Here is a 20,848-nt window from a genome sequence, read left to right as displayed (position 1 = left end):
ATTCAAAGAATGCAACAGCACTGCAGTAGTTTGCAGAAAAATGTGGTGGTTCCAGCCTTTGACATCTGAGATTCATCACTGGCTGGTCTTTGGCATCAGGGACACTTGCTCATGCAGGTGTCTGTCTCCAGGCTGTTCAGAGGTCTTTGCAGGTTCATCAGCAGCTCTCCAGGATTGGTGTCTGTGCTCCAATGGAGTTGAAATGGTGCAGTACCAAACAGGAGGCTGCTGGCACCCTCATGCTGTGTAAGAATCCTCAGGATGATGCAGCACTTCACCACTTGTGACTCTGCTTTCTGGGCTACCTCACAGATCATTAATTATTTCTGGGAGGTGGACTGGAGATGAGCAGATTTGAAATTACACACCAGCAGCCCACGTGTAGATCTGCAATCTCATGTGAGCAGTACAAGATAAGAAGACACTTCTTGGGGGTTCCTTGACACCTTCTTCATTCAAGCTGGCAGGTAGTCATTAAAATAAGCTGGCTTTTGAACCAGAAAATAAGCACTGTTTTTCTAATTTGATCAATTAGGGCTCACGGAGAACACGTAATGGGAGCTTTAGACAGCAGAAGGCTTTTGTGAAAATTGGAGGATAAACCAGGCAGGACTGAGGTGTGTCCACCTTGCCTCTAAGATGTGTAGCAGTGGGAGTTCATGCAGCTCCTCAGCTGCCTGGAGCTCAGAGGCCTCCAGGCAGTCACTGCTTCCTGGGACAAAGTTCTGCACAGCAGAGCTCCAGCTGCTCTCCCTGCAGAGGGGCAGGAACTGCCCTTCCCTTCCCTGTGCTAGAGCAAACCCAGCCTGTGTTTGTCCAGCCCTCTGAGCCATCAGGTGTGCTCTAGATCTGCAGTCCCCTTTTTCATGATCCACCCCTCTCCAGGACATGGTAACTTTTGTAAAATGTTTGGTGTTTTCTTCCAGGTTGTTGATTACTAAAAATATCCTGATGCCAAGCACCCTCCAGGATGTTGGTACAAACATACTACAAAAAACCCCCCAATCACTTCCAGTTCTCAATTGTGTTTTGGAACAGTCTGGTAGGTCATTTATAGTCTGTTTCATGACTGCTTTCTTATTTTTATGCCAAGCAAGTTCTTTAATCATTGTGCCACATGATAGAAGGGAAACTGCCTTCCAGGATCTCAAGCATTTTGTACCAGCTTTGTTATATTTAACAACTGTACATGCAATTTCCTCGGAGAAAAGTCAGAACAGAGTTCAGTGGGGGTGAATTTTCTATAAACCCATGTTGGTTGCCCCTAGTTATATTTCCCTCTTTTTATTCCCTGTGTTCTTTGTTAGCCACTTCATTATTTAATTCAGGTCTAAGATCCTATCACAGGTCTGTAGTTACCTATGAGTAATTATGAGATAATTATAAAATATTTATGCCCTTCTACATAGTCTTTACAAAATGCCAGGCTATGGGATTTCTTCTTCTCCTCCAGGACTTAACCATTGCACCAAGAAGTACAGAAGATCAACAAAATAATGGAATTATGTATGCAGCTTGTGGGGAAAAAACCCCCCAACCTAAAACTAAAGAAAGTCAGAAATTTTCGATGCCAGGTACCTAGTCCTGGTGATTTAAAATGCCTGATTTAGTAGGTGGTATTTAACTCCTCTGAGGTACTACAGGAATAGGCATGTCATTACCAAGGTCTTCATCAACTAATTTCTTTCCTCTCAGCAGTAGGATGGGAGTATTTATTGATTTCTTTTGTTGTTCTCTGCATTGTTATTGAATAATCTAAGATTTCCATCTGATAACAGATCAATACTATGAGTCAGACTCATTCTGGTCTTAATTTACCTTTTAAAAAAGACCTTTGTCAGTCTTTTTTCCCCCCTTTCTCCTCCATCATATTTTTTATAATTCTTATCTTCTAATTTATATTCAGCTTCTCTCATGCTTCTTGTTACATGTGTTATATCTTACTTACTTTAAGCTGCCTCATTTCAATTTTACATCAGGTTGTGTTTTTTCAGTTGCACTATTCTTTCTTTTCTGGGGAGTTGTGTATTTTTGGTGGCTTGTAAATGATTTTTAAGCAGTTGCTAGTGATTATTTATAATTTTGCATTTAAGTACTTTCTTTGTGTTTATTTAGCCCAGAATTCTCTTCAGGGCTGGGAAACAGGGCTTTTTAAAGCAATATATCTTTTAAAGCATTGCATTAGCAGTTTGGAGCTCTTTCTGCTGCCACATAAGAGTGCAGCGAGCTGGGGATCAGTGAACTTGCTGCCAGCCTCTCATTTTTGCTATCATTTCACCCATCCTGATAAGGAAATACAAGTTTTGTTCAATTTGGATTTAAAGTTTGCCAAATGAGGAAGATGTTAAGAACATTTTAAAATCCCCAAGGCTGTTTATTTCAGTCAGCAACATTGTCACTAAGCAATAACTTAATTTTTTGTTTGGTGGGTGATTGAGTAACCAGTGCTATATCCAGTATTTCTTGGTTATCCATCCAAATAATCAATCCTGTTACTGGAGCACCAACTCACAAATACTGAACACTCATAACTAGGAAATTGTGATTCAAAGTCACAAACAAGCTAGCAAGTACTTTTATTCTTGCCCCACTCAGCCTGTCTTAGGGCTATACCTATTGATTTTAATATTGTCTTACAAACCATGCCAGCATTTATTGCAATGTCTTACAGCTGTAGTCCCCTGGGCAGGCAAAGCCTTGATGAATATAAACTGGAAAGGAATGCCACAATTGTATGCAGCCAAAGAGGATGTACTGGAATGGACTTGACTTCTGTATTGTGTTCCTGTAAAGGAGGGCAGAGTCAGGGCTGCAGCTGCATAAACCCAGCACTGCTCAGGGGGAGTAGAAACCCACCAAACCTGCTGCACCCTGGGCCAAAGCAGGGGGGCAAACAGAAATATCAGAGCTCCTGTCCTTGCTGCAGAGCTCTGGGGACTGGAGAGACACAGCCCAATAAAGAACATGCCTACATTTTGCTGAGGAGCCGCCTGTAATAGCTGCATTCACTGGGATGGTGTGTAATAATCAGACAAGAATGGGACTCATAATTCAGGGCATGTGGAAGAGTATTCGACAGTTGCTGTGCCAAGGTGGGATGTAGAATTTTGCCATAGAAGTAGCTCCTTAAAATTCTGCCAGGTTTCACACAGGACAGCAGACCCCCAGAGAGTCCTAATGCTTCTTTTAAAAGGATCCCAACATGCTTTAAACCATATTCCTCCTAAGAATATCATATTCACTGAGCAGTAACAGGGCTGCAAGGGATTGGAGCTTGCTGGAAATAATGAAGAAAAACATCTCCAGGCCTCTCCAAACTGGAGAAGCCCTTTGGCTCTCCCACCTATGTTTTCTGGCAGCTCTCTAGATAATCCTTGACTCCCTCCATCTGGCTGTTTATTAGTTTGAAGCCAAATTGTCTCAGTGAATGCTGAACACCTCTGGATGAATGATGTATCTATGGGCAGGTTGTCTTCTTGATCAGGAAATGAGAATGAGTGGCTCAGCAGCTCCCAAGTTCAATAACCTCCTCTACTTCTTAATGAATTGCTGAGGCATGAGAGGCTTCCGTTCCTTGCTGGCATCTCTCACACTGTGCCCAAAGAAACAATCATATCAGGCTCAGGAAGACTGAAAGGGCAGGGAAACAGGAACCATCCCCACGGATGTCCTCCCCAGAGAGGCTGGGAACGCTCTCTGCTCTGGGAAATGGGAAGCTGAGGTCAGCCAGAGTGCACAGCAGGTATGCACATCTCTTGGGATGGGAAGAAGAGATAATGGCCTGCTTTGCCATCCCCATGCCTGCCTGGCCTGCTGGTGAGCTCTGCTGGGCCACCTTCACACGCTGTGTGCAGAGCACACCTCCACTGTGTGGTTCTGTGGTGTGGAAATGAAGGCAGGGAGATAAAGGTGGAGAGAGGGTGGTGACAACGCTCCTGAGAGCCCTGAGCCTACCACTCAGCAAGGCAGGCCTTGGTGGTGTGAGAAGAGCCCAGAAGTGAGAAAGGAGTAGGGAATGAGCCCCCATCAAAACCTGGGAGGCAAAAAGCCCCCATGGACAGTGAGGTAACAGGGGATGCTTCCAGGCACACAGACTTGTTCCCATCTTTCAGAAGCTTTGTCCCTTCTAGCTCCTCCTGCCTGGGAATGTTAAGAGATTGCACAAAAAGTCTGGATAAAACAAACATATGGAGATCCCCTCAAGAGGCTGGGAGATATTATTAGCTCCTCTTTTACTGGCAGGCCTGGAGCAATTAATTACCAGAAGTATTATCAGGTACTTGTCACTGCTTTCCCTGGATCCACTTCACATAGCCCAGATTGGCTGTAAGCAACATGTTCCCTGGCTGGCCTGACAGCTCACAGCTCCTGATAGCAGCTCCTCTGCTCCTCTCCTGAGGGTCTCAGCACTGCTGGAAGGGCCACAACCTCGAATATATGCTGAGAGAAATTTGAATCCATGGACCACTTAAGTCTGCAGCATGCCTGTGTTTTTATGTCTTCCCAGTGATGTGCTCCACCTCTGTGACCAGGGGGAAGGTTTTGGGCAGGAGGCAGAGAAAGGGACAGGTAAGAAGAGGTTATATGGAGACCTAGGGAAAGACATTTTGTGTATGATGGCTGCATAATGCATGTTTAACAATTTACCTATGAGTTCTGGGCCCTGTCCCAGTGTTGCTCTTCAGAAATGCCACTGCAGATGCTCTAAGAACTTAAAATTTCTAACCAACACACTCTTGTAAAGGTCTGTGCTTCCAGAAATAGTCTGGTCAGGTTTTAACTGAAATTATGCTGATCCATGAAATGTGTCTAAAGGAGTACTCTTCTCTTCCTGGTGGTGCAGCAGTAGCACAGCACCTACCTTTGACACATGAGAATTCATCTTTTTTGCCTTACTTGTTCTTTGTACTTGTAATGAATTTTACTAGTGAGATTCTTTTAGTGAAGTTTCTATTATTAACCATGTTATTGTTAAAGGGAAAATCATGCAGGTCAGCTGGTATACCTATGAAGTGTTTGCTGGAAAAGGGATGCAGGTTCAGGTGAAACTAGAGATTTTACTAGTAAAAAAGGTGCTTTGACAACAGAGGTAAAAATAGGTAAAATTGGAGGCATCAAAATGATCTTCCTGTCAGTTTAACTCCATCTGTTTAACCATTGTAAAAGTAAAAAAAAAAAAATTGTATTCAGTATAATAGTCATAACAGCATCACCTCTCATACAACATACAACCTCTCATCACAGACCTCTCCTGCGTTTGGCGCGCCTAGTTTCGTACCTGCAGACGAAGTTGAAGAAGAGGAAGGTGGGGTGCAGCCCGGAGAAGGCTCAGCGTGCCCGAGGCGCTGTCGGTGCCGCTCAGCATCCCTCGGCGAGAAGACACCGCCCGCTAGCGGCCCGGGATGCGGGAGCTGCTCCGCTCCGCTGCTCCTGCGCCGGGACAAGGTGCGGGACCCTCGGTCAAACCAGCACCTCTGGGGAAGGCTGGGCTGGGCCACAAAATCAGCAAATTGGTGGAAATGGGATTATGGTGAAAAAACACCTCTAAATCGGCAGCACGCTCAGAGCCGTCCCTGGAGGTAAAGAACGCCTTTGTCACAGTTTGTGACTGCCCCGAAGGTGCCCTGGGGACAGCCCTGCTCGCAGGGATAGCTGGGCTGAGCAGGACTGCACCACCGTGCTTCTCACTGCCCCAGCTCATTAGCCCCACTGCAAGATAATTAACTCCGGTGGAATTCCTTGCTGGCACAGCCAGCCTGCTCCCAGGTCTGAGCTGGGGTGTCCAGCTCAGACCTGGTGCAACATACTTTTTTTTGTGTGTGTGTGTTTTTCAACTGAAAATATTTATCTTCAGGTCTTTGGTCCTACCCAAAACCACAGAGCCTTAGAAAGCCTCCCTCTCCCCCTGCTTGTTTTTCTGCTTATGAGGTAAGCTCATCCTTAACAGATGTTTGTTTACCTCTTCATAAAAACCTCCTGTGATTCTACAGCCTCCCCAAGCAGTGTGCTGCTGTGCTTTGCTATTCTTGCCATTGCAAAGTGTTTTTCTAATGTTTAGCTATATCATTTTTATTGCAAATTAAGCTGATTATTTCCTCTTCTACTTTTGGTGAATGTAGGGGACAACTGTTTAGTCTCTCCACCCATTATAACAAATGTTTATGTGCTGGAAAACTGTTATCATGCCTCCCCTCTCGTTGTTCTTTTCCTAGAGAAAACAAACTCAATTATTTTATCCATTCCTTATAAGTCATGGGGTTTTTTTTTCCACCTCTCTTATAATTTTGCTGTTCTGTTTTGAACTTTCTCCAACTTGTCTGCATCTCCTGTAAAATGTAGTGCCTGGGAGTGGACACACTGTTCCTGCTGGGAGCTCGGCAGTATTAATTACATGCACAAAATAATTGCTTCCATTGCCTTATACACAAAACCTGCACTAAAGCACCTCAGAATGAGATTTGTCCTCTTCTGTGGGGCTCTCACTTAACAGACACACACTGGGTCCCACCCCAGCTCTCTGCTGGACTGGTCACAAGTGAGTTTGGAGCAGCACACCTGGTGTCTGTGTAGCCACTTTTCCTGAGCTGCATCTTGGTGCAGCCACCTCTGCAGAGGCAGCCCAGCTCCCCAGTGTCTCACATTCCTCTCTAATTCCAATCACTTCAGCCTCCTGCCTTCAGGAGGGACTGCTGACCCCCAGCCCAGCTGTCTCTTCTACCTTTTGTCCTCTAGTCTGTTGTCCAAGACACTCAAGGAAATACTGAACAGCCCTGGAGGCAGAACTTCAGGGACACAATTCTCCCAGCTGGAAAAGTGAAGCCCTGATAATTACCCTTGATTATGGCACTTCAACCTGTGTAACTTCTGCATGGTGAGCCTGCTTGCTGCCCTGGGAGCCTGTAATCTAGATATTTTCTCAGTGTTCACTGAAATCAAAGTATTTTACTCCTACCCTTTCCTCCTCATCTACCAGGCCTGTTAGTCAAAGAAGGAAATTAGCTTGGTTTGACATGATTTGTTCTTCAAAATTCCCTGCTGGTTGTTTCTTATCAGCTTATTGTTCTTTAGCTGCTTATAAATTGATTGTTTCATAATTGGTTCCATATCTCTCTAGGTATCAGAGCTAGGCTGACTGGCCTGTAATTCTCCAGGTCCTCCTAGAACAGTAATTTTCAGAGAAGAACTGCATTTAACAGATATTGAAAGGCATTCCACTTTTGCCCTGCTTATCTTTATTAATTGTCTAGTTTGGTTCCATCCCTTAAATTAAAAACACGTTTCCCATAAGTATTCATCCTCCGCTAGAGGCTCAGCACAACCCAGCCCTATCTTCACCTCTCCTGTGTTCCTGCCCCTCTGTTACACACTTCCCCAATTTTCTTCCTCCTTGCTGCTTTATATCTTCCTCCCTCTCTTTTCTTTATGCTTTGCTTGCACCTCCCTAGCAAAATATATTCCCCAGCAATTCATATCCACCTGGTGCTTGGAGAAAGTCCTGGAAAAATCTGGGAGTCTGGCCCTAAAAATGCCATTTGCCAGGCTTGCAGGGACATGGTAAGGTCTGCTTAAAGATTTGTCCTGGGCTGGCTACACTTTACATGATTTCTGAGACCAGTAGGTGGCAGAGAGATGATAAAATCCGGGAGGCTGCTCCTGGGATAGATCACTCTGGCTCTGGGATGGACAAGGACACATGTTACTCGAGAGCTGGGTGAGTGTCTGGCAGAGGAGAGCGCTGGGTGAAGGTCCCAGCTTCTTGTAGGGAGGCTGAATGTGCCCAGTGCTCAGCCTCAGCCCCGAGTGAGAGGTTTGTGAGCTCAGCAGAAGAACAGGAAGCATGTGCCACTTCCTAGCTAAGCAGATCCCCAGAAGATAACTTTGTTTGAGGGAGGGGTATCGTTATCCAGGGTTGTGCTCTATATAATTGCACAATCTGCTATCATGCATGAACAGAGCTGTTCAATAGCATGGCCCTGCCTTGTCCTGACATCATGTCTGCGTTGGAAATCCGTTTGGAATGAAAAATCCCACATTCCCCAAGTGACCTCGTAGTCTCTGAGCAAAAGGCTGAGTTGCAGTGGAGACTTCACAGACTCAGTGGTGCCAGGGACAGAAGCTCAGTCACCAGCCTCAAAGCAGATACAGGTTGAGAAGTCAGCAATGAAGCAAACTTCTTTCCAAAAGAAAATAGTATTTGAAAAGTGTAGGAGATGCCCATGATTCTTTGAAGGCAAGAAAAGTCCCAAAGGCAAGGAAAAGCCACTGTGAGCTAACAGTGTTGCTTTCACTAGCTGGTACTATTTTTAGCACTGGTTTTTGGGGATGAAAGTACTCAGCACATCTACAGGTTGCCTAATGAGAACATAAATGCCAAGGTACACAGGCTGAAAGTGTTTGCCCTTGTCACTCTGGCACTGTCAGTGCTGCAGTTCTTTTGTGGACTCAGTGATTGTCACATGCTGCACGTGAGGTCCAGTCTTCTCAGCCTTTGCTTTTATGGTCTCTACTCCTTTCTTTCACAGCCACTGCTTTCCTGCTACAAAGGTAGCCCTGACTTCCAGCATTACCCTGGTGCCTAAGAGAATCAAGTCTCCTTGTTCTTCTCATGCTCTGCCTTCTTCTCTTCATGCCCATCTCAAACAACCACTTCTCTGAACAGCCCCAGTACAACAGTAATTCCTCACTGCCTAGCTTCTTTTTCATTTAGACCCTTTTCTTCAGAGGGAGGAGGCCCTAGTGAGCTGGAGACCCAGAGCTCAGTGGTGCTTTCATAAGAAGCCTCCAGATGAAGGGACTCTGTGGTTTTCCACAAACCAGAAATGTCCTGCAAAACTGCGTGTACCCCATGCTAAAGGCTCTGCACTCTGTGATACCAAAGAAAGTCACCCCTGATCATTTGGGTGAAGGTAACTCAGACCCAATACTCACAGACTTGAATATAATTTCTGCATCAGTTGCATATTGCAAGCTGTTCTGCAACTTGTCAGACAATGTTTGATATTTGGATAGTGTTAGCAAAAGGCAGATAGAAGGTTCATGTGAAAGGTCTCTGACAGTAGCTGGGTGTAATTTAGAGATGGACTACAGCCATGTAGTTACACACCAGATTTGGGGTTTGGCTCATTATAGTAGAGAGAAAAGGCCTAGAAAGGGATGTGCACATTCAGCTAGAGCTGAGTTTTCAAAAAAGACAGTTTTGGTCTGAAAAGGAATGGGCAGTTTAACATCTGAACCACCTGCCCTCTGTGATGCACCAGCCTGCAGATTCTCTCTAAAAATTGCTGGATGCTGGTGGTACTGCTTAGTCCTCCCTCTCTACTGCTTCCCAGAGAAGGGTTGAGGGTGGCAGTGATTACCACTCACTCATGCATTGATACTAGTTTATCTCAGTAGTATATAGCAAAATAAATCAGCAAAGGTGTTCTTTCTTCCTCCTTACTGTCCTTACGCCTCTCATTTATCCAACCATGCCTTTTCTTATTCATGTTGTCTTCTTGGCACTTGTGAATTCTCCACTGTGTGTCCTCTCTCCAGGAAGGCTGTTCCCATGCTTTATGTGTCATTGGGCTAAAAAATGTTCTACTACTGCTTCCCTGTTTAGGAGAGTGATTTCTTAAGGTGTTCAGAATATGACTTTCAGTCCAACTACATGCATTGAGGGTGATTTTTCTTTTGTGTCTCCAGAGTGGTTCCTCTTGCAAAATATGATTATTTTCCATCTCATGCTTTAGCTCTTTTGAAATCCAGTTTGAAAACATCTCTGCTTCCAGTTGTGCTTTGGACCTTGGGGCTCTGCAAATCAGCCTAAAAGCTGTTTGGGAAGACAACTCCTGAGATGAAGCTCTGAACTTACATGGAGACAAATGCCCAGAAACACAGAAGAGTGGCCTGAAACTGTTGGTTTGAAGGTACAAAATTTTGTGTCCCTCATGTTTTAATATCTCATTCAAATGACAGCATTTCTGGAGACAGAGTGTCTCCCAATGCCATTCTGGGAAATTAAATTCAGTGTTGAGTTTGCATAAAGAGAGAGGAGAGGTACTTGCTGCTTCATCACTTTATGAGCCTGGCATCTGTATCACTGCTTAGCAAATCTTGCTTCCAGTAATCCTCTTTTTCTTCAGAGCTGAGCACCAAGAGCACATTCTGAGCAATGCCTCCAGAAAGACTATAAAAACCATACCTCAGAGTAAGGTTATAGCCTTTGACTTGTAATTAAAACTCTCAGGGCATTTAGTTGTACTTGTGGATGCATTACTGAGCCTGTGGCTCCTCTCTTCTCTAACCTCTCCAGCATTTTTGCAGGTGGCTGGTGGCAAGCAAGTGTGCCTGGGGTAACATTCCTGTGTGCTGGACTGCTGGAACCCAGCTATGGTCCTTAACAAAACAGTTTGGTTTAGACATTCTTTATGCATGTGCACATGCAAGATGCATTTGGAGGAAAAACTAAGCAGGGTTGAGACACTGAGAGGTGAGGCTGTACAACTGGTCTTTCTCAGCTTTGATTAATATTGACTGATAATCTTGTTTTCCCATTCTGCTGCTTTTTTCAGGTAAAAGATGTTAAAGAGCAGACCAAAGTATCTGATAATGCCAAATATAAAACCAGTACTTCAGTATCTGCCTAAAAACCAGTAATGAAACTTGTCTGTCAGATTTGGGCGTAGGGTAACAAATTTATTCAATTAATGCTGCTACTGTCAGATATGTTGGCGTTCTCTTTTCACCTGTCACACCACAGCACCTAATGACCAGTGTGGACACACACAGAGCTGTGCTGAACCACAGTGGAACTGCAGAGATGCTTTGGTCCCTGCTTAACTGAGCAAGCTCCCATTTATGCATGTATTAGGTTTTCACTGCCTGCTGCCTGTTCCTCTCCCCCCTCTGCTTTTTCATGTTCAGTGGACTCTCCTCTCTGTGTCTCTGCCTCTCTCTCTCTATTTTTTTTCTCCCTATTGTTCCCCACGTCACTGACTGTCACTCACTTCATAAAGCCGTCTGGCTCGGAGCTTAAATATTGCAGGGCAACTAAAACCCACCATCAGAGCCAATTCAGTCATATCTGCTCAGTCGTGCGACAAGATTGGGGCTTTTAGGGTAGGGAAGAAGAGAGACAAAAGTTCACTCTTCCCTGCAGAGTGCCAAGAGAGGAGGGGGACACGTTTCTTCGGCGGAGCCTCTGACAGCGGCAAGTTGCTTGCTCAACATCCTTAACCCGTTGGGCCTCTGTGGCCGGTGCTGTGCGCAGGTGGTGATGGCTGGGAGCAGGGTAGGGGTCTGCAGCCAGCCTGGGAGAGCCCAGAACACCCATCTGCTGGCTCTGAGTGCGCTTAGTCAGAGTCCTGCTCTTTCCTTGTGACAGGAATTTCAGGGGAAAGCTGGCTACCTAAATGCCTTGCTTACCCCTTTTTTTTTGAGGATGGAGGGGCTGAGTGCTTGCAGGTGGAACCCCAGACGTTTGAACTGGTTGTGCTCACAGTTGAACTGAGTGAGCAACCTCGAACCACTTCGCTTGCAGAAACCAGAGGGGATGGGCATGGCAGAGTTGTGAAGAACATGGCCAGTTGGAAGGGATCTCAGGGAGGGCTTAGCCAAACGTGGCAAGCTGCGAGCAAGACGTGTAATGGAGTTAGACAGGAAGCATTTTCTCTATTTTCTCGTCTCTTGCACAGTGAGTTTTCCGTGTGATGAGGTCTATCACACCTAGAATGTTGCTCTTGAGGGCTGCAGTGGAAATGCTCAAATGGTAGCATAGATATCAGTGTGACTCACAGGGAGAGAAGGGGACGGAGGTAACCAAGGTGCCTGGGGGACAATGAAGCTTGTACTGCGTGTAGTCATGTTTTTTACAGAGTTGCACGTGATTGGTAACTGTGGGGTGTACTTTGCTCTGTGAATTTGCAGAAAGAGGATGTTTAAATCAGTTTAGATAATGTATGTAAACAGCATAATCTTCTGCTAGACTTGTTAATGTAAGCGCTGACATTAACACACTTCTTTACACGACTTTAATGACTGAGAAAGTAGCAATTTTCCTTGGTGATTAAATTATATGTTTGCCACTTATGTATGCGAGGTGTTTGTGCAAGCTGAAGGAACTGTGTTCTGTTCTTCATTTTCTAACGTGGCTGTCCAGGGTAAAAATATTGTGAGGTTTGAAGGCAAGGAATATGAGTCCATCTTGCTTTAGAAAAATGCCATCATAAGTTTGCGGGGCTTTTTTTTTTTGTGGGGTTTTTATGATGGAAGATTTGTGAAATTCCCCCGAGCCATAGAATTCTCAATATTTTGCATGTTTGTCTATGTGTGACTACGTACACAGAGTAGTTGAAACAGACTGGTATGCGTTGGTGCGTCATAACATATGGCATTACAAATATATCCCGTGGTATCTGAAGGAGGAGGGAAGTTTAGATACTCAGATTTTCATGCTGTTGACTGTCCCTTCCTTTTCTGAGTGCTTGTGTGTGTGTCTGCATTTAGGGAACTATAGATGGAGGTAGTATCTAAGAGATGAAATTCTAGATCCCTGTGACCAGCTATTTCATGAATAATGTTCCCTGTTTCACTTGTCATGCTCTACAAGTTGGTCTTTCTGGGCTACTGTAATATTCTACATTCCTCAGAGACTTCAGACTGCTGTGATGTGTTAAATCAACCCATACAAAACAACTTTCATCTCTATTTTCCTCATTCATAAATCTTCCCTTGCCTGAAATTATATAGTGGAAAGTTCAGGAAATGCAGAATGAAGCCCTGACCTAGGAATAATTTCTTATCATGCAAAAGTAATGACAGATGCATTATTTGACTGGCATTACTTGAAAATGGACAACTGCCTTAGCTTTCCAATAGTGTATCAGCAGCTGGCTTCCAGCTCTGTGTTAGCCTGAGATAGTGGCACTGACATTTTAGAGACAGCAAATAGCATTTCAGGTCCCAGTTAGAGACCTTGGTGTTTTCCCCAGGTTGGTTCCACTGTCAGTGTGGTAACAGACTTCAGAAGGAGATGCAAAGAATAGCACCAAATAATTATATTGCATATGACATATTCTATCTAGCAAAACTAATCTATATAGTAGTTGTTAAGCTTATACAGCATTATTACCACAGTAATGGTGTTGTAATTGCCATTCTTACCTAACAGTGATTGCGAAAGTAGAATTGACATTTGCAACCTAGAGAGAATTCAGGTTTGCTTAGGTGCAAGATGGGTGCTGATTTGAGATCTGTTCCACCTGAGAGGGGTTCTGGTGCAGAAGTATTTGTGTGCTTGAAAGCTTCACCCTCTCTTCCGACCACTGCAGCTGCCTGCTGATAAATCTGTTCTACTGTATTGCTGGTGAGTGTTTGTATGTGTACAAAATCTAAGCAGACTCACAGAACTGAGCCTACAAGGCACCACAGAAGACTCTCACCTGCAAAAGGAGATAAATATACTCCCTGGCTGAAAAGTAATTGCCCATTTAGAGCCATGGAAGGAAGAATTTAGCAGGCAGCTTGCTCTGGCTTCCCAGCCCTTCTTCTGCTAATAAATCATTGTGAACAGGCAAATCAGCAAGCAAGCAACAGCCTGCCCTTCTGTTCTCAAAGCAACAGAAGACATCAGTGGGAAAACCTGAAATCTTTAAAATTTAGCATAATTTGTGGTCTTTCTTTTTGTTTTTTTCTTCCCTTAGACCGTAAGAAATGGGTGACTGGAGTTTCTTGGGGAACATTTTAGAGCAGGTGAACGAGCAGTCCACTGTCATCGGGAGAGTTTGGCTCACAGTGCTCTTCATTTTCCGCATCCTGATCCTGGGCACGGCTGCCGAGCTTGTGTGGGGGGACGAGCAGTCAGACTTTGTGTGCAACACCCAGCAACCTGGTTGTGAGAACGTCTGCTACGATGAGGCCTTCCCCATCTCCCACATCCGCCTCTGGGTCCTGCAGATCATCTTTGTATCCACCCCTTCGCTAATGTACTTCGGGCACGCTGTGCACCATGTCCGCATGGAGGAGAAGAGGAAAGAGAGGGAGGAAGCTGAGAGGCGCCAGCAAGCTGAGGTGGATGAAGAGAAGCTGCCCCTGGCTCCAAACCAAAACAAAGGCAACAACCCTGATGGAACCAAGAAGTTTCGCCTAGAAGGTACTCTCCTGAGAACCTACATCTTCCACATCATTTTCAAAACCCTCTTTGAGGTGGGATTCATAGTAGGTCAGTACTTCCTGTATGGCTTCCGAATTCTCCCCCTTTACCGCTGCGGGCGGTGGCCCTGTCCCAATCTTGTGGACTGTTTTGTCTCCAGGCCCACAGAGAAGACCATCTTCATTATGTTCATGCTGGTGGTGGCTTCCGTGTCCCTCTTCCTCAACCTGGTGGAGATCAGTCATTTGATCTTGAAAAGGATCCGGAGGGCTCTGAGGAGGCCCGCAGAGGAGCAGCTTGGAGAGGTCCCCGAGAAGCCCCTCCCCGCCATCACAGTCCCCTCCATCCCAAAGGCCAAAGGCTACAAGCTGCTGGAAGAAGAGAAGCCGGTGTCCCACTATTTCCCTCTCACGGAAGTAGGGGTTGAGCCCAGCCCCCTTCCATCAGCCTACAATGAGTTTGAGGAGAAGATTGGGATGGGACCACTGGAAGATCTCTCCAGGGCATTCGATGAGAGGTTACCGTCGTATGCGCAAGCGAAGGAACCAGAAGAGGAGAAGGTACGAGCAGAGGAGGAGGAACGAGAGGAGGAGCAGCCAGGGCCTCAGGAAGAGCCAGGGGTGAAGAAAGCAGAAGAAGAGATGGTGAGAGATGAAGTGGAAGGGCCTTCAGCACCTGCTGAACTTGCTGCTGACATGAGACCCCTGAGCAGGCTAAGTAAAGCCAGCAGCCGGGCCAGGTCAGATGATTTGACTGTATGAAGGTGCGGGATGCGGGGAGCACATGAAAAGGAAAAGGTTGAAGAGAAAAGGAGAGATAGAGAAAGAATCAAAAGATATTTTTAAGCAAAGTACTAAAATGGCCACTTGAATATTATTTCCTTTTATGATTCTCAACTGGAAAGGTACTACCATGGTAACAGTGCCTTATTTGCTTCATATGTCCCTGTATTTCCCTGTTTCTACATGCCAGCTCACTCCTTACAGAAATATCTACACTGTACACATAACTGATGTATTTTAAAGCCTAACACGGCAGTGATACCCAAATGTTGCCACTGTGATCATATTTACTGAAAGCCTTGTGTTCCACATTTCTCTAGGAAAGTGGGGCGGATCTGTCTTTCAGCCAGTGAGGGGAAAGACTCATCAACAGCTGTATCTAGTCTTTCTCTTTCTGTTTCCTCCTATGGCTCACTGAGCAGATCTCCCCTTTGCTGTTGGCATGGAATTGCAGTTATTTAATTCACAAAGTGAATTCTATGCTGGGCATCAACACACTAAAATACTAAGCCCAACTTCCCTTTTTTATTCAGAAAATAAAGGCAAAAATGTTCCAAATTTCTTTGTGAATGCATATCTGAGTTAGGTAAATATATTTTCCCTGGTCAAAAATATTTCTGCTCTTCAAGCAATATTGACAGTGGGCAAGGTTAACAGTAGCTCTTTACTAGGACTTAGCAGATGCCCAGAGATGGATTATTTGTTCCCAAGAGGGTCATCCAGCCCTGAGACTAGTTCAGAACACTGGAAAGAATAAATTCAAGTGATATTTTTTACTTGTAGCCTTGTGACTTAAAGATTTGAAACTAGATTTAGCCAAGGAAGAGGGAAAAAAATCTTCTGAGAAAGGAGGGACAGCTATAGCCCCCAGAGCATGAAACCAAATACAAGCCTTCATGGTATGATCCTGACAAGTGTTCAGTTCCTGGAGCTTCCAGGCTCCCAGGCACTCAGCAAATCTCAGGTACAGAGTCCTGAAGGCACCTGTGAACCTAAATCAGGGGTCTGGGTAACTATGTGAATTTTTAAACTTCTAAATACAAAACTGGTTGGTCAAGTTTGAAAAGACTGATATGGTAAAAGTCTTTTGACAGCCTTTGTTTTTAATTTGACAGACAGGAGCCATTCAGTGGGGTACTTCTCCATTAAATGCCAAAGTCTTGGTCAAGTAAGACAATGCCTTTCAAAAGATGACTTAGACCTTTTGTGCCAACAGGTCTGTACAGAACTCTCAGAGACTCAGAAAAATCTTTTTTTACAGAAGGCAGAAAATGATGTGCTTGCAAATGTTTAGATGTCTAATATAGATTTCTAATTTTAGGACTACAGCAGCAACTCTTGGCTGGGACAGTGCAGCAATGCGTTCAAAAGCTTCAGGTTAACAGCTATGTCCCCCCAAAACTGAGCCCCATGCCAAAAAAGTGCAGGTATGCACTCTGCTCTGCTCTGCAAACCTCAGACCCTGCCATCTCAGCAAATTCTTTCTGCTGGGCTGCAGCCCATCCCATTGTTCCCAGGGCAGGCTCTAATCCAGATCAGGGAAAAAAAGGTCTTTGGCACAATGCATCAAACTCATCCCGCCATCAGCTAGAAAAGCCCCCCTGAGGCCTCCCATTGTAGCAGGTCTGACTCAAAGCCCAGGAGAGGCAAATGGGCATCTGTGAGAGCCCTGGGCAGGCTTGGGCCCTGTCCCAGACCCAGAACAGTCAGTCCTGTTGCTCCTGATCCCACCCCTATGGTGGAGTTCCCTGCCTGGCCAGACTTCACTGCTGAGTGACAATAAGCTGTACATATGTAGAAAGTTTGTAGGGTGCATTGGGATTCTTCAGTGCCCCAGAGGTGCCATGTATTGTTTTTGTTTTTTTCTTTTTTTTTTGTTTTTGTTTTTAACACTATTCATCCTTTTGCTCCTCTTGGGCCTGTGTATTTTCCCAAGGTTTGGAGCCTGAGGTCAAAACCTTTTTTTCCTTAGACAAAGGCTGTTGGGTGTCCTTCCTTGTGAAGGAAGACTGGAAGGTCCCTCCTCAGTTTTGGGAAGGAATACGACAAAGCAACACATGCAGGGTGAGAGAGCCTGGAGGCTATCATTTATCCACTCTCTTAATACAGAAATAGGAGAACTGTTATCACAACTGAGGGAAGAGAATGTTTTTCAGCAGGAAGAGCCCACTGTGCCCAGTTCAAGATAATAGAACTAAAGAAAGGGCTGGGATTTAGATGAACAACACAATCACCACACTTACACTAGATGGGATCTATATTATTTTCTCCATAGAAAGAGAGAAGAGTTTGAATGATTCTAAGCATCAACCAGCCCACTTGTTGAAGGGGGTTGGAAACATACTTTCCTGCAGGTAAAAACCACAACCTTGTTACAGTTTATATGAGGTATCTGCATCAGAGCATGTGACCCTTCCAGATACCAAGGTACTGGACTGGTTGAATCACACCCACCCCTGCTGACTTCTAGTTACTTGACAATTCCACTGCTGATCTCTGACATTCATAAATTCATTAGGCTACAGGACTACTTAAAGATGACTGCTTGTTCATCAGGAGTACATGGCTTATAACATGACTGCCCTCAGGCAGGGCAGTCTTTAATTACCACATATTAATTATGTCCTTTTCCACTGGAGAGCCTCAGTAAAATGCACCGTGTGCAGTGTGCTCCATGGACACTGTAGTTCTCTCCCAGCTGCCACAGGAATGCCCCTTTCTTCCTCTGGGTCCCAACAGCACAAGAAGAAGCTGGCATTTTCCTCCTGCATCCACTCAACTGCTTCTTGATTTTTTATTTTTTAAGCCAGTTTTCAAGTACTCTGCCTGGCTGGCAGTGAATCTGTAGCCACCAAGCATGGGCCATGGCATCAGGACAGTGCTGCTCGGCAAAGGGGGCAGGGAACAGTCCGGTCTTCTGGCACTCAGCCTCATCTCTGCAAGAACATCTCTGTGGGACTGTCAGCAAGTCATTCTTCCTTCTTGTGCAACTGGGAATCATTTCCTACTTTACAATCACGATGTGAGGCCTGACATGTTGTGCTAGTTATGGAAAGGGAGGTCCTTGGATGGAAAGCCCTAGAGATGAGCAAAGGATTATTGCTATTTCTGGATGTGATAGCACATAAATGTGCTTTATTACCTCTCAATGAGACAAACTTAATTGTTTATTCAAGAAATTCCTAGTGAAGTTGCATAACAGCCTCAGAGCTGTGGATGCAGTGTATGATTCTACTAAAAAAATAACTTAGCAAAACACAGATATATATATGATGAATGAGGAATATTATTTCCTTGGGAAGGGAGAAATCACTGGACAATTAGAGCCTGGATTATTTAAAGGTGTGTTTACCCCCTTGGCTCCCTGTGCAAATAAATTCCTAACTGATCACACGGCTCTCTGCAAGGAGCATAAGATGCAAGTGTCAAAATCACCAAAGGAAGTGAAAGTAGAAGAGCAAGGTAGTCTCTTAGCTTACAATAGCATGTGGGGGTTGGTGTTCTCTAGTGTCTAGAGCAGTGGACCTAGGATAATAATCTTAGATTTATTTCCAGCTCTGCTTCTGACTTGCTGTGATAATCACTTTACCTCTCGGTGCCTTTTTCTCCACCTGTAAAATGGGTGTAAGAATTTCCACCTACCTCACAGGGATGTTGTGAGGCTTCCTTAATTCTGTTTGTAAAGTAAGTAGGAATGATCTGATGAAAAGCACTGCTGAAATGCATGGCATCCTTGTTATTTCTTGGCAGAACTGCTAACTTGGGTAATATATGACTCCTTGACCAGAAGGGCAGTAGTTTGGAAATGTGAACACTGCACTGCACCGACAACATTAACATGGATGTGGATTTGCCATGGGTAAAAAAGACTTTATTGATTCCTTCCCCCATGTGTCCCACCTTAGCCAAGGCCATGTATGAAGCTGTGGTGACAGTGTGGTGATGTGGACCCCTCTTCTCCATCCCCAGCATCCATTTGTGCTGAAATAAGGCAGTTCCCAGAGCACTTGGCTCAGGCTGGTGGAGCTCTGACAGTTTTGAGGTGCTTGCAAGGCATGTGGGAGAGGGTTGTATCATACAGAATATTGCTGGGCTTCTGTTTTAAACCACTCAGAGCAACAGAGACCGACACCCACAACCTCTCAGTGCTGAAACACAGCGAGGTGCAGATTCCTTCTCTTGCAGGAGAGGAGAGGTTTGGGGGATCTCTGCTCTCTAGGTCTGTGTGGGCATCAAATCTACTTAATGGTGGGGAAGCCCTATCTCTCCTGCTGCTCAGTAACTCACTGACTGTGCAGTTTTACATTTAAAGAGCAGCTGTGTCACACAATGCTGAAAAAAAAAGTGGCAGTTTGCTGTTTTGTATAGAAAATGGCTTTTCAGGCGGACAACCGAAAGTAATCCTAGCCTAGGCTTAGTTTTGTTTAGTAAAGACAGGAACATCCATGAGTACTACACTAAAGCCTTCCTGTAAGCCCAAGGCAGCTGTGATAAAACAGTGTATGGTGCCAGATTTCCTGAGGGCCAGGGCTGGATAAATGTACCATAATCAGGGGACTTGTCCAAGAATTGGAATGATTTTTCACCCCAACAGAATGACATTGCCATTCCTTGGGCTCTGTGTGTGCTGTACCTTTTAACATGGCTCAGGAAAGGCTTTTTGCCAACACCAAATGTGCTCACACAGCTGAGCAGTAACCATGGCAAGTGAGTGTGTGTCAGCTTTGCCAAGACATAGCCTGGCACACAATCCTTTCCTTGCCACTAGCTTGGCACCAGCCTATTTCAGTAGAAGATGCAAGACTATCTGTCAGCAATTCAAGCTTTCCTCTCAGCAGCCTGCTGCACAAAGAGACACAGGAGGTTTGTTCATCCTGGAGAGGAGGGGGCTGAGGGCATTGGGAGCCCTAAGTGCTTTCTTCAGGCTCCTAAGGGGGAGGAATTCCGGGAAAATGGACACTCTTGACAGAGGTGCACAGCAAAAGATCAGAGGCAACAATCACAATGAGCAGCAAAGGAAAATGTTGCCTTAAAAAACTCTGACAAGGAAACAAATTGTTCAGATGGAGAGTGGTTCAGCACTAAAGCAGGTGTCCAGAGACATGGTGGGATCCTCATCCTCGAGGGATGAAGCTTGGCTGGGGAAAGCACTGAGCATCCAAATCTGACTGTATTGAGCAGAAGGTTGGGCCAGGTGATGCCTCCCAGCCTGAACTATCCCTAACCATGGGATATCCCATGCTGAAAGCTCAGTGCAGCCACTGCATGGTGGAATGACATGTGTAGGGGTGCTCTGGCAGAGCTGGTTTGGGCTGTCCCCAAGGCCACACCACCTCCCCAGGCACCAGCAGAGGCCCATGCACACACACAGTCAGCTGGTCAGGTGCTCAAGGCCTGGCTGGATGGAGCTCTGGGCAGCCTGGTCTGATGGAAAGTGTCTCTGCCCATGGGAGGGGTTTGGAACTGGGTGATCTTCAAGGTCCCTTCCAACTCAAACTATTCTTATGATTCTGTGGTTCTATGAAATGCTGTTTGGTAGCTACAAAAGCTGCTTGAGGCCAGAATCGTGTTGTGTAACTGGTTTGGAAAAAGCATTATAAATAAAAATAAAAAAAAAAAAAAAAAAAAAAGAGAGTATGCTTTTCAACAGATAAAATCATGGAAACATAGCAGCTTAGGTCTTTCCATATTTTAACTTCGGTGTCAAGTGTGCCTTTAAATCCATCTGAAAGTGCAGAGGACTGCATTTTAACATTCTGTCAACAAAAACCGGTGTGTTTTAAAGCTTGCTGATCTGGGATGAAGCAGCACTGAATAGAAATGGTGATTACAGAGCTACTGACAGAACATTTTGAAAAAAACAAAGAGTGTTGGCCTCTGCCTTGCTAGATCCAGCTTGGTACAGTGAAAGCAAACCAGGCATTTATTGGCTTCC

General features: G+C 45.1%; 1 protein-coding gene across 1 annotated transcript; it reads left to right on the top strand.

Moving 5' to 3' along the window:
* Positions 1 to 9,843: 9,843 nt before the first annotated feature.
* Positions 9,844 to 14,892, top strand: GJA8 (gap junction protein alpha 8). The gene is made up of 2 exons (XM_030950683.1): positions 9,844 to 9,908; positions 13,683 to 14,892. The coding sequence occupies exon 2, from the start codon at positions 13,693 to 13,695 to the stop codon at positions 14,890 to 14,892; it is 1,200 nt and encodes a 399-aa protein (XP_030806543.1). The 5' UTR covers positions 9,844 to 9,908; positions 13,683 to 13,692.
* The last annotated feature ends 5,956 nt before the right edge of the window (positions 14,893 to 20,848 follow it).

This window comes from Camarhynchus parvulus, chromosome 1, assembly GCF_901933205.1.
Source record: "Camarhynchus parvulus chromosome 1, STF_HiC, whole genome shotgun sequence".
In the NCBI taxonomy this organism is placed as follows: domain Eukaryota; kingdom Metazoa; phylum Chordata; class Aves; order Passeriformes; family Thraupidae; genus Camarhynchus; species Camarhynchus parvulus.
This window is presented reverse-complemented; position numbering and strand designations above follow the sequence as displayed.